The following is a 16301-nucleotide window of genomic DNA, read 5'->3' on the forward strand; positions in this document are numbered from 1 at the left end:
TGTCACGACCCATGCCAACGGAAGAAAAGGAGAAGTGAGTAGTGGAACCAAGAGGGTTGCGTCCAACAATGAGATTGAAGGAAAAGAATTTGAAGATCATCGTGCCAATGTCAAAAATCTTGTTGATCCCAACCTTCAAGTTGCTAAAAATGAGCAGTTAACAATACCCGAAGTGCCATGCCAGCAACCATTACCTCCCAGTCCTCAGTACCAAGAACCGTTGTGAAGTTCTCTGAATCATCCAACTCAGGTTCCGCGTCATCATCAATGCCAGAATCACCGGGCTCAAAATCCAAACAATCAACTTAGGCGTCAGAATCAACATATACCTTTAATCAGACAGGAAAAAGAGACTCTCCATATTGACTCGATCTTGATTACGCATAGTCAATTGTTATCTCATTAGAACAAGGCTCGTCGATAGCTTCTAGAGAGACCAAATCAATGAAGTTCCCATTCCCTCCTTGGTACAACCCGGATGTTCAATGTGAGTTTCATGATGGAGTAATGGGGCACTCAATTGAAGAGTGTAATGTTTTCCAAGAATAAGTGTAACGTATGATCAATAAAGGGCAATTTACTTTTGATGGACCTAATATGGTGAATGGTCCATTACCCTCATGAGTTTTGAGACTTCGGGAAACACTTCCCAGAGCCAGCAAATCAAGACAAAGAAGCTCATCCTTAACACCGATAATCATTTGGCTATTTCTACCATTTCAGTTGTACTTTCTTTGCATGTTAAATGTTGTTTGCTTTTAAACTTTGTTGTTTTAATGGTAATATTAATGAAGTGATCATGCATATTGAATTAATCCATTCGTATTCACTCTTGTTTTTTTTCATTTATATTAACAAAAAGAGATAAAAAATATTTCTCCCATCCATTTTCTTTTTTCAAACTGCTCGTTTTAGCAAAGATTTGAGGGAGGATGATGAAAACCAATTACCCATAATTGATGTGGTGTGCTTTCAAAGAAAACTTTGCTGATGATGTAAGGCGTTGTTTCAATCCCCAAACACCGAAGAGATAAAGAGTTAATCCCTAGCCAACCATTTTGAGCCTAAAAGTTGGTGTTTCTTTCAGATTTAAAAACCCTTAATCTTAATCAGGGGCATGGTAGTTGTGTTCAGATAGTTTGAATGTGCATTCAATTTTCAAGAGAATCTGTTCATCTCTACACATCCTCCAAAGAGGTTCAACCACGTGTTATTCTTCATACACATCTTGAAGTGTCGTAGAAGCTAAGAAAATAAATATTTGTATTTGTTCTTCCTCATCCACCAATAAAATGGTACTCATATTTTTTCAATAAAGAATAAGAAGAAAAGCCCGCTAAGTCAAACACCATAAAACACGACTTAGGCAAAAAAATCAGGGCATCCCGATGGACCAAAGGCTTCAAAGAAGTGGTCCAGACAAAAATTAAGGATATAAAAAAAATCAATCACAAGAGGTCACTAAATCCTTAACAAAAACAAAATAAGGTGACTGCCATTTTAAGAAAATCGGATCTTGAATCCTCATCACATCTTCGAACCCTCTTGGAAGTCGAATGCGTGTATCGAATTAACTGAATGTAGGAATTGGAGATCATCAAGAAAAAGGGGTGGGTTAAAATTAAATTTGAGATGTATATCTTTTTGTTTTAAAAAAACATGAACCAGGCTGCATTACAACCCTTAAAAGACCTAATTGAGACAAAGTTTATTCTGAAAGCATACTACAACAAGGTTATGCTAACCTGACTCCACAAGATCTTTGTTGATCATATTTATCGGTCGCATCACCTTGCAGACTTTGAATGGCTAGATCAACATTGTGTCTTGATCATTGACCCGTTCATTGTATATTACCATAATTTCAATAATGTCTGATTTCAAAATATTGGATTTTGCATTGCATAAAATTACCCTTTTGAATGAACAATTTTATTTGCAAGTCAGCACTTAGAACCAAAGAAACTCCAACAATATACAATTGAGAAACTTGATAAAGTGAAAGAAGTCCAGTCAGGGGAAATCACTTTGAGTATCAGTCAATCTAAGCCAATCACCCCAAGGTTCAGTTAGCCAAGAGTAATTGGCTTCAAGACTCAGACTAGGGCAAGCCACCTCAGAAGCTCATTAAGTCTAACTATCCAAGGACAATCAATCATAAGTCTACCATTCTAGGTTTTGGTTAATCAGGGTCAGATCACTGCGGTATTCAAACATTGGGGCAAGCCATCTCGAGATCGTCTCATGTCAAGCTGTTTCAAACTCACTTTCAAGGTGAACATTTTCAAAGACCCAACAGACTGGGTTAAGATGAGCCACAAAGGGGAAAAACCTCTTTCTTCATGCTTTCAAATTGCTCAAACAAATTTTGCCATACGTCAGCAACTATTAAGTTTAAGACGAGTGCCCGAAAATTATGCTAGCACGATTCATTAATCCTAAAAAAGGATCCCATTGGATAAGTTGTGGTTGTCAAGCTTGATTGAATTCTCCTTTGACAACATCTATCACAAAATATTTGGTTGAGTCATCAGTGTTGAGGAATCATGACCTCCATAAAAAGCCTTTACAAACTCCCAATCAACTCAAGTGTCAGCATTTTCATATCATGATCGTTCATATATCATGCATAAAAACAAATTCAAGTCATGCATAGCTAAAATATACTTCGCGCTCACTTTTCCTTGACCCAGGTCTTGTTGTTGATCTTATATCCTCTGAGCTCTAATTCCAGATTGTCTTTGGTGCCCTTAAACCATCATCCAGTTTTCGCAGTCATTTTCAAGTCCAACTCAGTTGGCACCTATAATTTTTTTTTTCGTCCATGAGGTTCAATTCCTTTTTGGATTATCTGATGAATTTTCAGATTACTCCGTTGTTTATAGATGTATTTCCATTACTTGTCTGATGTATTTCCAGATGTTTCCCCATTTATCTGATGTATTCTCGAATATGTCTGTCTTGTATTCTGATGTATTTCTAGAATTTCCTCGATGTATTACCAGATGCCTTTGTATTCTGATGTATTTCCAGAATATCACTTGTAATTCTCATGCATTTCCATAATTTGTTTCTTTTACTCTCCGATGAATTTCCAGACATGTCATTTTTTTTCTGACGCACTTCCAGAACCTCTATCTCATTCCCTGGCATTATTTCAAGACTCATTGGTGTCTCCTAAAATTCAGTTGTTACTAGAAATTATTCCAAGCTCAGTGGTTACTAGAACTCATTTTAAACCCAATTGGCCTTGGCATCACTATTACTCTATTTATAAATACAATCGTAATTGGCATCTAAAGTTTGGTTGCCGCGAACATCATTTCAAGTCCAGTTGTTGCTGGCAAACTCCGTTGTAGCCAGTAATTGTTTTACTAATGACTTATATCAAGTCCAACTATTGTTGGCAAAATCCGTTAAAATTTGGTTGTAATTCATTGCTTACGGTCAAAGTCCATTTGTTATTGGCAAGATCCATTAAAAGCTGGTTGTATTCCATTGCTCATGGTCAAAGTCCAATTGTTGTTGGAAAAATCTGTTAAAAGCTGGTTGTAATCCATTGCTTACGGTCAAAGTCCAATTGTTGTTGGCAAAATCCGTTAAAAGATGGTTGTAATCCATTGCTTATGGTCAAAGTCAAATTATTATTGGCATATACAGAGAGTTTGATTACCCTGTCTTTCCTGGTGGTTTCGTGAAAGTCATGTATGACTCATCATCTTGAGGAATTCCCAGAAGCTTGGAGGTTTACGTGTTAGAAAACTCCAATGATGTTGGGTTTGTTTGATTTCTTTGTAAAGAATCATCGTAGCCTTTTACGTGGATGATATACTTATAAGAAGACTCCCGTTTATCTTTGTTTTAGATAAATTCCCTATTAGGAATCTTCAAAATCTTTGATCGGATGAATTTCTTGTTATAAATATTTAGAACTGTCAGATGTATTTTAAAGTGTCAGGTCATGTATGAACCTATTGATGAAACTTGCTTTGTATGTTTTCCAATATTGTTAGGTGATGTATGAACCTGTTGTTGAAGTTTTCTTTGTGTTTTCTAGTGTTGTCAGGTTACGTATGAATCTGTTAATAAAATCTCTTTGAAACCTTCAGAGTTGGCAGGTCATGAATGAACCTGTGGATATACTTTCTTTCAATTTTCCAGTGTCTTCAGGTCATGTATGAAATTGTTGATAAAACTCCCTTTTATTTTTCCCAAGTGTTGTCAGGTCATGTCTGAACCTGTGGGTGAAACTTTCTTTAAATATCCAAATATTAAGGTCATGTATGAACCTATTGATTAAACTTTCCTTGATTTTCCAGCATTGCTAGGTCATGTTTGAACCTATTGTTGAAACACTTTGAACTTTCCAATGCTGTCAGGTCATGTATGAGCCTGTTGATGGAACTTTATTTGTATGTTTTCCAGTATTGTCAGGTCATGATTGAACCTTTTGATGAAATCTTTTGATATCCCCCAGCATAGCTAGATCATGTTTGGACCTGTTATTGAAACTATTTGAATATTCCAAATGGTCAGGTCATGTATAAACCTAACGATGGAATTCTTTGATTTTTTTCCAGTATTGTTAGATCATGTATGAGCCTGTTGACTAAACTTTCCTTGATATTCAGGTTGTCATTAGGTCAATGTCTGAACCTGTTGTTCAAACATTCTTTGTATGTTCCCTAATGCTCCTCAGTCATGTTTGAACCTGTGAATTGAGCATTCTTTGAATATTCCGGTGTTGTTAGGTCATGTTTGAACCTGTTGTTAAAAATACTTTGAATATTCTGGTGTTTGTCAGGTCATGTTCGAACCTGTTGTTAGAATCTCTTTGCATATTCCCCAGTTGTCTTTCCTCCAGCGGGATTGTTATCCCTAACAAATTTTCACCTTCATTTTTGTTTCCTACGGGCCACTGTTATCCATCATTATCCACAAGTCCATTTGTCATTCTTCATCCATCACAAAATATCCAATTAGGGTTCATCTCATATTATCCACAAGTCCATTTGTCATTCTTCATCTCATAAAAAAAAGTCATTCATGCATTCATAATAATTCATATCATCTGCATTCAGGGACAAAATTAGGATCTTTTTAGTATTTAACTATCTTCCTTTGCGATCATATGAAGATTAGCATTCTTCATATTCTCTGGTTGAAGATATTTAAATAGGGGAGACTGTCATACCCTAATTTTTCCCCACATTCAGTAAATCGATACACTCATCATGAGTTTCGCATCATCTGCACATCGTAACATGCATTTCATATTGCATAATGCCTTAAATGTCAACCAGAATAAATTTTCGTATTTACAGATAGATCGGTCGAACTGATCCTCAAATGTACGTAAAATTAGTGGGCTAAAATTTTCAATATCAATCTTGCAGACGTCAATTTTATTAATATACGGTTCACGTAGTTTAACTTGGCGTGCTCGTTTTAATTTTTTGACTACTTTTTCGATTGCATTTCGGTCAGTTTGAGCCTTTTCACCGGTCAAATTTTATTTCAAAATTGGCTCAAATGATGTATATTTTCGAGAGGTTTATTTTGCGATGATCATTTTGGTATAGTCAGTTTAATTTTTCAAGCATTCTCGTGCCCAAATTTTATTCATCTTGAAAGATTTTATTTTTATTTCTTTGTCCAAAATTTCATAATAACTAATTAGAATTTTTAATGTTTTTGTTCCTATTTAGTTTTATTTATTCATATTAGTATTATTTTTATTTAATCTAATTTATTTATAATTATTTTTATACTAACAACACTCTAAAGGGTATTGTTGGTATTAAATAAAGTTTCAACCCTAAAATGTGTGCTATATATTGCGACACCATTGACCAAAAAAAAGAAAAGCCCTACACATATCACCAAAACGATGCATCCCTCCCAATGAATCCTCTCTTAGTTTCATAACACTAAAAAAAACCAACCAATAGTAATGCATGCATTTTTTCCCATCTTTTCCGGAAGAAACAATTTCCTCACTCTCATATCAATCTCGTAGCGTTCTCTTCACATAAACACAACTTGTTGAAAAAAGACATTCTATCAATTTAATGCTACACAGTATCAAATCTCTCATTTTGAAGTAAAAAAGAAGTAAGACTTTTTTTTGAGAAATAGTGAACAACCTCTTTCACTTTTCCTCTTCGTCACACATGTATCTTATATTCATGTAAGAAATGAAAATTCTTTTTCCCCTATAAATTCATTTTCCTTCTACTTCATAACCAAGCTACCACTCTCATACCATTAACTACCACTTCAACTTCATATTTCCCCTATGACTAATACACCAAACCAACACCACATCACTTTCTCTCCATATGTTACATCATAAATAACACAATCCTACTTCTCCATCTTCATAAAACTGACCTTCCTTTCTCACATTAACTCTTTCACACTAACACCAAACATAAACATAAAAAGCTCATAACACACCTCTTGAACACTTTTCAACAACCAAACTTTATCCACCTTTAACCACCAAAACTTCACAACAACAACCATCGACACCGTACACAATCAAAAACTCAAACACGCTGTCTACACGACAACAACACCACATGCCTTTTTCAAATGAGAAACACAACATGGCCTCCGATGGTCACCGCTAGATTCGCCGCCTCCGCCGCCTTCTTTGCATCCTCAGATCTATCACATTGGGTACCTTCCTTTTTTTATTTTTATTACTTTGTTTGGTTTGATATTTTCTTGATTCTTAAAGTGTTATTTAAAGAGGTGAATATCATGTTTTCATTTGTAAACATTGAGGATGTGGTAAGAGAGAAGAGTTGAAATATGAATGGAAAAAATATGAAAATGCATTTGAGAGAGAATGAGATACAATGGGGTATTTCATGTTTTTTTTATTATTCTTTTTTTCCTTTTACTTTACTTAATTTATTTTTATATTAAAAAAAACCATGACAAGTGTCATACTAGAATTTGTTAGTTTAAAAAAACAATTATTGGTTAATGGTCTTTGAAATGTGGCGTTGCGCCCTACTTTATTTTTTTAATATTTATTTTTTAATTTTTATTACTTTTATTTTATCTTCTTTTTTAGTTTTATGTTATTAGGATTTATTTATTTTGGGCCATTTGGGTCCAAGTTACTTTGGATATTTGGACCCTTACTTAATTGTTTTTATACTCCTTTATTTTATTTATTTATCTTTTATTATTTTTCTCATTTGTTTGATTTAATTAATTAATTTGGATTAGTAATTAATTTGGATTAAATGTCCATTTGAATATTTGTTAGGTTTTATTAATAATTTGTTTTTTTTATTATTAAGTGTATCACTTGATGATTTGTTTAGTCATTTTTAATGTGCTTAGTTGATTATTTAGATAGCCTTTATCCATGTTCATATCGTGCATGTAAATAATCATACTAATATTTTACGAAAATTCAAATTTACTAACATTCCACAATTTCAACAATCAATTTCTTCTCTAAAACTTTCAACTTCAATTTTTAAACCGTTCAACTTCGATCCATTCCACTATCGACTAATTTCAATCCATCTACAACGCAAATCAAATCTCGATCAAATATTGAGTGAGTCTTCTTAAACCAAATGTAATATTAAATCTCTTTTTCTAAATAAACATGAAAGAAGAGGATAATTGGAATCTAGCATTCCGGTGGAAACCTTCGAATGATCGGTCCCAAGCCACACATTTTGGGTTAATCGTTCATTCTTTTCTTTCGTCCCTAAAATATTTTAATTAACTTGGACAACATAAGGACCGTTGGGATCAAGCATTCAGGCGTAACTCTTTGAACAATTGATTATTATCAAACATTCATTGTCCATTAAACATTTTATTAAATAATCTTGAATGAAAAAGGACCATTGGAATCTAGCATTCCGGTGGAACCTCGATTGATTGATCCCGAGACTTCCTCTCATTCTCATCGAGCATTCCTCATTCATTTAAAATACATTCAACCAATCAAACTTTTTTTCTCTCCGTCGTGCGATCTTGAAACCCTTTTAAAAAATGAAAGACATTTTGTCTTAAGTTGACACAAAACAATGCTTCATCCACAATTGTTGAGTTGAGATAAGTGAAGTTTTTCCGAATGTGGATTTGTAAATCCATTCGATGTGATGTATATATCCGCTCGTCACCCATTTTGGGTAAAATAAAATTTCTCGTCGAATAATACAAGATAACTTTCACTAAAATCGACCAACAAACAAACATTTTCCACCCAGAACTACGTAAGCCTTGAATTCTCTATTGCACTTGGAGATACGTAGGAGCATGATTGCGAAATCTTGTCAGGCCCGTTAATAAAAATATTTAGGTTTAGTTCCTCTGTCCCCTAAATAATTAAAATCTTTTTAGGTTATTTCTCATTAATAAAATTCAAAAATATTTCTCTTCTCTCTTTTTTCTATCCCAAATAAGTAGAAGAATTAGAAACTAACATAAGCTAACATTCGAATCAAAACTAATTAAACGGTTCCCTTTGAGTATAACGAACGTGAGGGGTGCTAATACCTTCCTCTTGCGTAACCAACTCCCGAACCCTGATATTGGTTGCAATGACCATATCTTATCCTTTATTTTCTGTTAAGTCCATCCCGCGAGCGTGCGATTGCGCTCTGCGAGCACCGTCTTCTCATTTTTTGAGGTGCGACATATATATATATATATATATATATATATATATATATATATATATATATAATATATATATATTATATATATATATATATATATATATATATATATATATATATATATATATATATATATATATATATATATATTATGATTGGGTGTGACATATTGGTGATGCTGATTTGTGTATTGAATGTGTGTCATGTTGTATGTTTCTCTATCCTCACATTCTTTATACTTTTCATATTGAATGTTGTTTCTCACCTCTTTTGCTTCATGTTGTGCATCATAGAAATATTATAGATAACCAGGAGTAAGCATTGTTGCTGTGTGTGGAAGGTGACTTGTTGGACCTACTCTTCGTTTTTGTTATTTATCATTTTATCATAAATGAGTGGTTTTTAGTGCTCTGATTGTATACATAGGAGGTGGAAATTTGTTATGCCTTATGTTGATGTTGATTTTGTTGTTTTGAAGTTTATTACTTTACTTATGAAGTTTCAATGAAATGTTTTTCCGCTGCATAGTTTCAAATTATTTGATGTGTTTCAAAGGGTTGCCATTTGTGACACCTTAAATTATAGTGAAATATTTTTAAAAAAGCTTCTGGATTTTGGGTGTTACATAGTAGTATCAGAGAAGGTCGATACATCCATCTAGGTTTTTGCCACGATACACACCTAGGTACCGCTGCGTCCAAGCATCACCGTATATTCACTTCCATAATCTAGATCATCTTTCTAAGTTATTAATCAAGTTATTCTTCTAGGTTTTCCTAACTCATCTTTGTAAGGTTTTTAATCATGTTATTTCACATTCAACATAACAACAATGTTTAACATTCATCATAGTATACTATAACATGGAATACGAATAATAGTCCTTTATGTTATCTTTCTAACGCAACCGTCCGCGCCCAAAACGGAGTTACAACTCTCAAATAATTTAACAACCTAAATTAATCAAGAATATAGGTTAACATTTGTTCATTGCACAAATATTCAATAACAAGAGCTTAACCTAGTGATAAGGCTTGTTCCATACCAAGGAGGTCCCGAGTTCTACCCCTATTGGTGACATATTTTAATTTATCAAAGAATTAATTCATGTTAATTGATTGGTCAAATGAATCAATTGATTGGGAGATTTCTGACAAAATTTCACTAAATCGATTGAATGGGAGGACCAATCGATTTCTCAACCTTACCATTTTCTCCTAATAACATGGCATTCCATCTACCATTTTCACATAACATGATTCTTCAACAACAAATCAACACTCAAGGATTTCTCAACCTTATAAATACATATTCATAACAACAACAACCACCATGTTCAATCACAACAACACCATAATCATAGAAAACATGGTTAACTCATGATTCATGGAATATTTCATGAATAACTTAGAATGTTTATCATGCTATCATGGATTCACTCACTATTTTATGATTCAAGACAACAACACCAAACCATAGTCTTCTATCTAAATGAGAAGCCTACTCTATAGAAGAAACTAACTAGAACTCAACTTGGTTTGATGATGAAGATGATGAAATAGAGCTTAAGTTGATGATGATGATGGTAGAAAGGATTTGGTTTGAGTGTTGATGTTTCCACTTCTTCTTCAAGTTTCCTCTACTTTCTTTCTCTTCTCCTTTTCTCTTCTTTTCCCCTTTCTCTCTTCTTTTCTTTTTCTTTCTGATATCTCTCCTTCTCTTCCTACCTACTCTTCCTTCTTATCCACTTCTTCTTTCTTTTCCAATCACCATCACACAATATACACACATAATATATAATTATAACATATAATATCAAGTAGTAATAAAAATATCCCAATCGATATTTTATCTTCCAGTACCAATTGACCAATTATTAATGTTACCAAAAATGCCTTCTCCTGTACTTATTAATAATGGTCATTCTCTTTTAATAAGGATTGATCTCTTCAGAGTCCAGTGGTTACCCCATTGGTCCCAACTGACAATATTTAGAGCACATAAGAGCTCTAATTGTTCCCACTGACAAAAGATAGAGTACATAGGACTCAATTGGTCTCAGCTGACAAATAATTGAGCATTTAAGGGAATATGGGATATTACATTCTCCCCCCTTAAATTGAAATTCGCCCCCAAATTTCCTCCAATCCATAAATAAACACTTCTTGTATCACCGTCCTAAGTCAACACTTGACTTTGCTTCAGTTAAATTCTCCGACATACTCTAATCTTCCAACTTGTCTTTGCTAACAAATTTCATTCTTTCATGAGCTCCTGAAACTTCTTGATTTTAACCATATTCTTATTCTGATATTGGATTAACTTCTAACCTTGTTCACACTTAATTTACTGGATATATTGTTCTGAATCACTTTGTCACTTTCCATCCTGAATCTACAACTCCATTTCTTGTACTGAGTCACACAAAATATACCCACGACATCTTATCTTGATTTGGGTAATCAACCCTCTTCAAATCTTCATGAGATAATTTATTGATTCCTCGACTACACATAATATTGATGACTTTTCTCTCACAATTCCTTCAACAATTAAGACAAACTTGATAATCCATCAATTGATATTTGTCGCACCTCAAAAAATGAGAACACGACTTGGCGAAGCGTAATTGCACGCTCGCAATGATGGACTGAACAGAGTCGCCACCGAACTTTATTTATCCCTAAAAGGAAAGGGGAAATATCGATAAAACCCAAGAAAGAACGACAATGATTATGGTCGTCGCAACCAAATCAGGGTTCGGGAGTCGGTTACGCAATGGGAAGGTATTAGCACCCCTCACGTCCATTGTACTCAACGGGAACCGTTAGGTTAGTCGTGCGCGTTAGTGTTAGTTTGAAATGTTAGGCTTTAAGTTATTAGGTGGGAAAGAAAGAAAGGATGAGAGGAGAATATTTTTGGATTTTTGACGAAGGACTAAACCTAAGTTTTTTATTAGTGGGCCTGACAAGATTTCGCAATCCTGCTCCTACGTATCTCAATAGAGAAATCAAGGCTTACGTAGTTCTGGGTAGAAAAATGTTTGTCTGTTGGTCGATTTTAGCGAAAGCTATATTGTATTAATCGAGGAAAACATTGTTTCACGCAAAACAGATGAGGAGCGGACGTATACCACACATCGAATGGATTTACAAATCAACATTCGGAAAAACGTCACTTATCTCAACTCAACAATTATGGCTGAAGCATTGTTTTACATCATCTTAAGACAAGGTGTCTTTTGTTTATGAAAAGGTTTTAGAGTCAATCGCACGACGGCGAGAAAAAGAATTTAATTGGTTTGATGTGTTTTGAGTAATGGCGAGAACTTGGATGAGCGAGATATCCATCTCGAATCCTAGTCTCAGGAGTGCATGGTATCCATCACGTTCTATTTCCATCTTACTGGCAAAAGTGTTTAATAAAGATTTTAAATGTTTTGAATTTGATTGAGAAAGGGGTTTGAAGAAACTGCATTGACAATTTTAAGTGATGGTGAGCTAAGGTAGGCGAGGCATCCGCCTCGAATCTTAATCCCAGGAGTGCGTGGTATCCACCACGTTCCATTTCCATCTTTATTAAAAAAAAGGTCTCGGATATGAATTAATATATTTTTGGGTTTGAAAGACGGGTACTTATGACCTGCAAGCTCTTACAACTTGGGTCTAATACTCGGGACTACGTCTGGATATTTCACCCAGGTAATCTTTTTCTTCCAATTTTATTAAGGGAATAGTTCTAATATTTTCAAGTGTTTTGGAGGGAAGACAAACACTTATGGCTTACAAGCTCTTACAACTTGGGCCTAGCATTCGGGACTACGACTGGATATTCCATCCAGGTAATCTTTTTCTTCCAACTTACTTAGGAAAATAATTTGAAAATTGGAGTGTTTTGAAGAGAAGACAAATATTTGTGGCTTGCAAGCTCTTACAGCTTGAGCCTAATATTCGGGATTACAACTGGGTATTCCATCTAGAGCAATTTTTTCTTCATATTTTACTTATGAAAATGGTTTGGAAACAAAAAGAAAGTGATTAATGAAAAAAGTAGTAAGTTTTAATTATATGTCCATTTTTCCAATTCATTTAACGACTCAGGGTCTACGTACAAGAGTAATCGAATCACGGGTCAAACATACAGGTAAATATTCATGCAAACAAAGATCAATCCAAACGAAACATCCAATGAATCAAGGTCATGTCTAAGGCCAATTGAAACCTCTTTTTGCTTTTTTTTTTTTATATTATAAGGTTAAATCAAACATCTAAAGAATTTAGAAAAAAAAAATTGATTAAAAATATAAATTTGAAATAAAAGAAAATAAATATTCACATTAGATCTAAAAGCTTTTGTTTTAAATCTTGAATTAAATGTCAAAATAATAAAATGTGCTCTTTTACTTTAAACAAAACAAATATATGAATGGGAAAAGGGGATGCTATAAACAAAAAGGGACATAAATTAAATGAGAGTGAAACGTCCAGCCCAAGAATCAAACCAAAGACCTCCTGGGAAACAAAGAAAGTCTCACCCACTGGACCAGACACGGTTAGTTGAGATAAGTCTCCTCCTAGTAGTACAAGACAAGGGTGTGTGCTGGGAATTCCGGGTCAGACCTCAACCGACCTGGCTGGAACACACAAAAAGACCGAAATTCCTGGACTTTGGACACGAACCCTAGCAGCCGTTCGTTCCCTTCCAAATTCAACGAAACCAAGAAATACTGATTCATACTCAAATCATCTCTTCCGCCCAACGCCCATACTCACCGGCCATAGCTTCTCAAGAGATCTTAAACTACCTCTACTCGTTATCCTCTCCGCTCACAGTTTCGATACGGAAGCAAAAATGGCGCACGGTTCGCGGCGAAGGTTTCTCTTTCATGGCTTCGACGAGTTCTACGGAGACGGTCTCTCCTCTTAGCCAGATCGAAAATGGCCTCACCCCTAACAAACGCTCAGAGAACTTAACAGTAACAAAATTGCAAATGGTTAGGTAAAACAAATTGCTGTTGGAAGTGGTTTTATATATATTACCGTTGCTTACATGTTGTTGTTATTACGGAATGGCGGTTCGAAATTTTTGGTGAAAATAGGAGAAAGCAGTGAGGTTATCACAAGAAAGTAAAGTGGATTTACCTACCGAGCGTGCATGGATACTCCTGGTTGTTATCGGTCTCGCAATCACTCCTTTGATATTTCCTCCCTTTCCTTGTAAGTATTGTCCCTCCTTCGTATTATTGGTTTTTTGCCGGAAAGAAATTTTTCGTTGGGGATTTTAGTGTTGTTTTTGAAGTTTTGATTCTCTGTTAGAAATTTTTGTGCAATTGGAACTTTGGAACTTTGATGCATTTTTTCTATTTCTTGCTGTCCTCCCTGTTTTATACGATGGATGAACTCCCCTTTTTTTATTCCTTATAGTAACTGTTATATGTTTATTGTGATGCTGCTGAAATCTATTCATTGTAATGGAGATAGGAACCTTTCTTAGATACTTTTTTTTAAGTTTTTTTAGTTTTGTGCAAGTCTGCTGGCAATTGTAAATGGGGCAGGATAAAGCTCAAAAGGAGATGTTCAATCCACTGCCGAATGAAAGATGGTTGTCCTCTTTCCTTTTTTTTTTTGAGTAGTTGGTTCTTTTACTGCATAACAATTACTCTACTTTCACTCTTTTGTAAATTGGTTGATTTTTTTTTACTATTTTGAGCATTGTTTTGACTAAAATCTCTCTGTTTTGTTAGGTCTTTCAATTGATGAAATTTGCTGATATGGAGAGGTTGAGATAAACTCCACATTTTATTCTTGAAAGTTGTAATTGAAATGTGAAGTAATTGAAATGTGAATTTGACTTTAAAATTGAAATGGAACTTGTATTTTCTTATTTTGATTTTCTAACTCAAAAAAATAATTCACAATTGGTCTCAAAATATGGCTTAGTTTGCAATTGTTTCTCAATGATGTAATTAATTTGACTTTAAAATTGAAATGTGAATTTGACTTTAAAATTGAAATGGAACTTGTATTTTCTTGTTTTGATTTTCTAACTCAAAAAAATAATTCACAATTGGTCTCAAAATATGGCTTAGTTTGCAATTGTTTCTGCATGATAATTTTTGTGGCAACAAGACCAAAAATACTTTCCTGTAAATATGTATATTTTTTTATTGTAACTAAATATTTTTCTTTTTTTTAATTATTTTGTTTTTACCTTATGATCTAGATAAAAAGTAACATAACAACTATTTTAAATTTTTTTTTAAAAAATAAAATAAAAATAAAAATAATTTAATTATAAATGTTACAAAATATTCAAATAAATTCAAATGAAATGAATAAATTGTAAAACCAAGTTAAAATTGTGAAGCAAATTATAAAATAAAAATGTAAAATAAATTATAAAAACAAATTGTAGAACAAAAAAAAGTATCATTATCATTTTTAAAAAAAATTCATATCTTAATTTGTGAAACAAAAATTAATTTTTCAATACTTATTTAAACATAACATAAAACTTTCTTGTTAGAAATTTAAAAATAATACCACGGCAAACCAAAAAGAACCTAATTTTTTAGAATGAAAAGATATAACTCTAAATAATTAAAACTAAATCTTCCATGACAAAAATCTCTAAACCTACAAGCACTTAATGTAATGCAACAAATGTCGATTATGGGCATGTGGTGTAAATGAATATGAATGCTTGTGAATGAAGATCATATTTTTTATGTGAATTGGTAAATAGAAAAATTCTAATGAAAATTAAATTAATGATATTAAAATGAAATTAAAAAAATGGAATAATTTATGAATATGAATGCTTATGAATAAATGTCAATGTTTTTTTATGTGAATTGGTAAAATAGAAAAAAATTCTTCTGAAAATTAAATTAATGATGTTAAAATAAAATAAAAGAAAAAGAATAATTTATGAATATGAATGCTTATGAATAAATGTCATGTTTTTTTTTATGTGAATTGATAAATAGAAAAAAAATCTAATGAAAATTAAATAAATGTGTGGATGTAAATTGATAAGTACAAATGCTTGAAATGTAAATGAATGCCTTTAGGCGGGGCAAAATTTAGGGTATGACAGTTGCCCCTATTTAAATATCTTTACTAGATGACATGAGTGATGATAATCCTGATGGTATCAAAAGTGAAAGGTATTTGAATACAAAAGACCCAAATTTTGCCCCTATATGCGATGACATGCCGTGCTATGAGTTGAAAGACCTCTTTTTGGGTTGCTGGGGATATGATGGACCCTAGCGTGATTTTTATGATGGATTATGGACAAACCTGTGGGGAATGATGAGAGTACGGTAGCGGTATTTCATAGGAAATATCAAAGGCAATGGGTGGAGACTCATTGAGGATGACAATTTGCTGGGGAAAAGACACTGGGGAGCATCCAAAGTACAATTTATCAATAGGTCCAGACATGACCTGAAACTTTTGAATGTATTTGACAGTTCTTAAGATTTCTCATAAGAAATATTCAAAGTATGTTTTATCAAATAAGTTCAGACATGATCTAACCCTTTAGAATACTTTTGACAATTCTGGGGATCTCTTATAAGAAATATATCTAATCAAAGACTTTGGAGATTTCTAACATAAAATTTATCCAAAACAA

General features: G+C 33.4%; 1 protein-coding gene across 3 annotated transcripts; it reads left to right on the forward strand.

Annotated features, from left to right (window-relative positions):
- Positions 1 to 13106: 13106 nt before the first annotated feature.
- On the forward strand, positions 13107 to 14542 carry LOC127125829 (uncharacterized). Of its 3 annotated transcripts, none has more exons than XM_051054665.1 (4): positions 13107 to 13653; positions 13759 to 13876; positions 14169 to 14261; positions 14404 to 14542. In XM_051054665.1, exons 1-4 carry the CDS (start codon positions 13546 to 13548, stop codon positions 14427 to 14429), a joined length of 345 nt encoding a protein of 114 aa, XP_050910622.1. In that variant the 5' UTR covers positions 13107 to 13545; the 3' UTR covers positions 14430 to 14542. The 3 variants fall into 3 exon arrangements, 2 of the variants coding, with proteins under 2 accessions (XP_050910622.1, XP_050910624.1); XM_051054667.1 differs by having other exon boundaries at positions 13108 to 13653; positions 14178 to 14261; XR_007804816.1 differs by having other exon boundaries at positions 13108 to 13876; positions 14189 to 14261.
- Positions 14543 to 16301: the final 1759 nt, after the last annotated feature.

The sequence above is a fragment of the Lathyrus oleraceus genome, chromosome 3 (assembly GCF_024323335.1).
Source record: "Lathyrus oleraceus cultivar Zhongwan6 chromosome 3, CAAS_Psat_ZW6_1.0, whole genome shotgun sequence".
NCBI lineage: Eukaryota > Viridiplantae > Streptophyta > Magnoliopsida > Fabales > Fabaceae > Lathyrus > Lathyrus oleraceus.

Excerpts from the sequence above, each read along its gene's own strand:
- LOC127125829 (XM_051054665.1), top strand. The coding sequence starts at position 13,546 with ATGGCTTCGACGAGTTCTACGGAGACGGTCTCTCCTCTTAGCCAGATC. Across the intron at positions 13,877-14,168 it reads GATATTTCCTCCCTTTCCTT|TTTTTTTAGTTTTGTGCAAG; the intron begins GTAAGTATTGTC and ends CTTTTTTTTAAG. Across the intron at positions 14,262-14,403 it reads CCACTGCCGAATGAAAGATG|GTCTTTCAATTGATGAAATT; the intron begins GTTGTCCTCTTT and ends CTGTTTTGTTAG.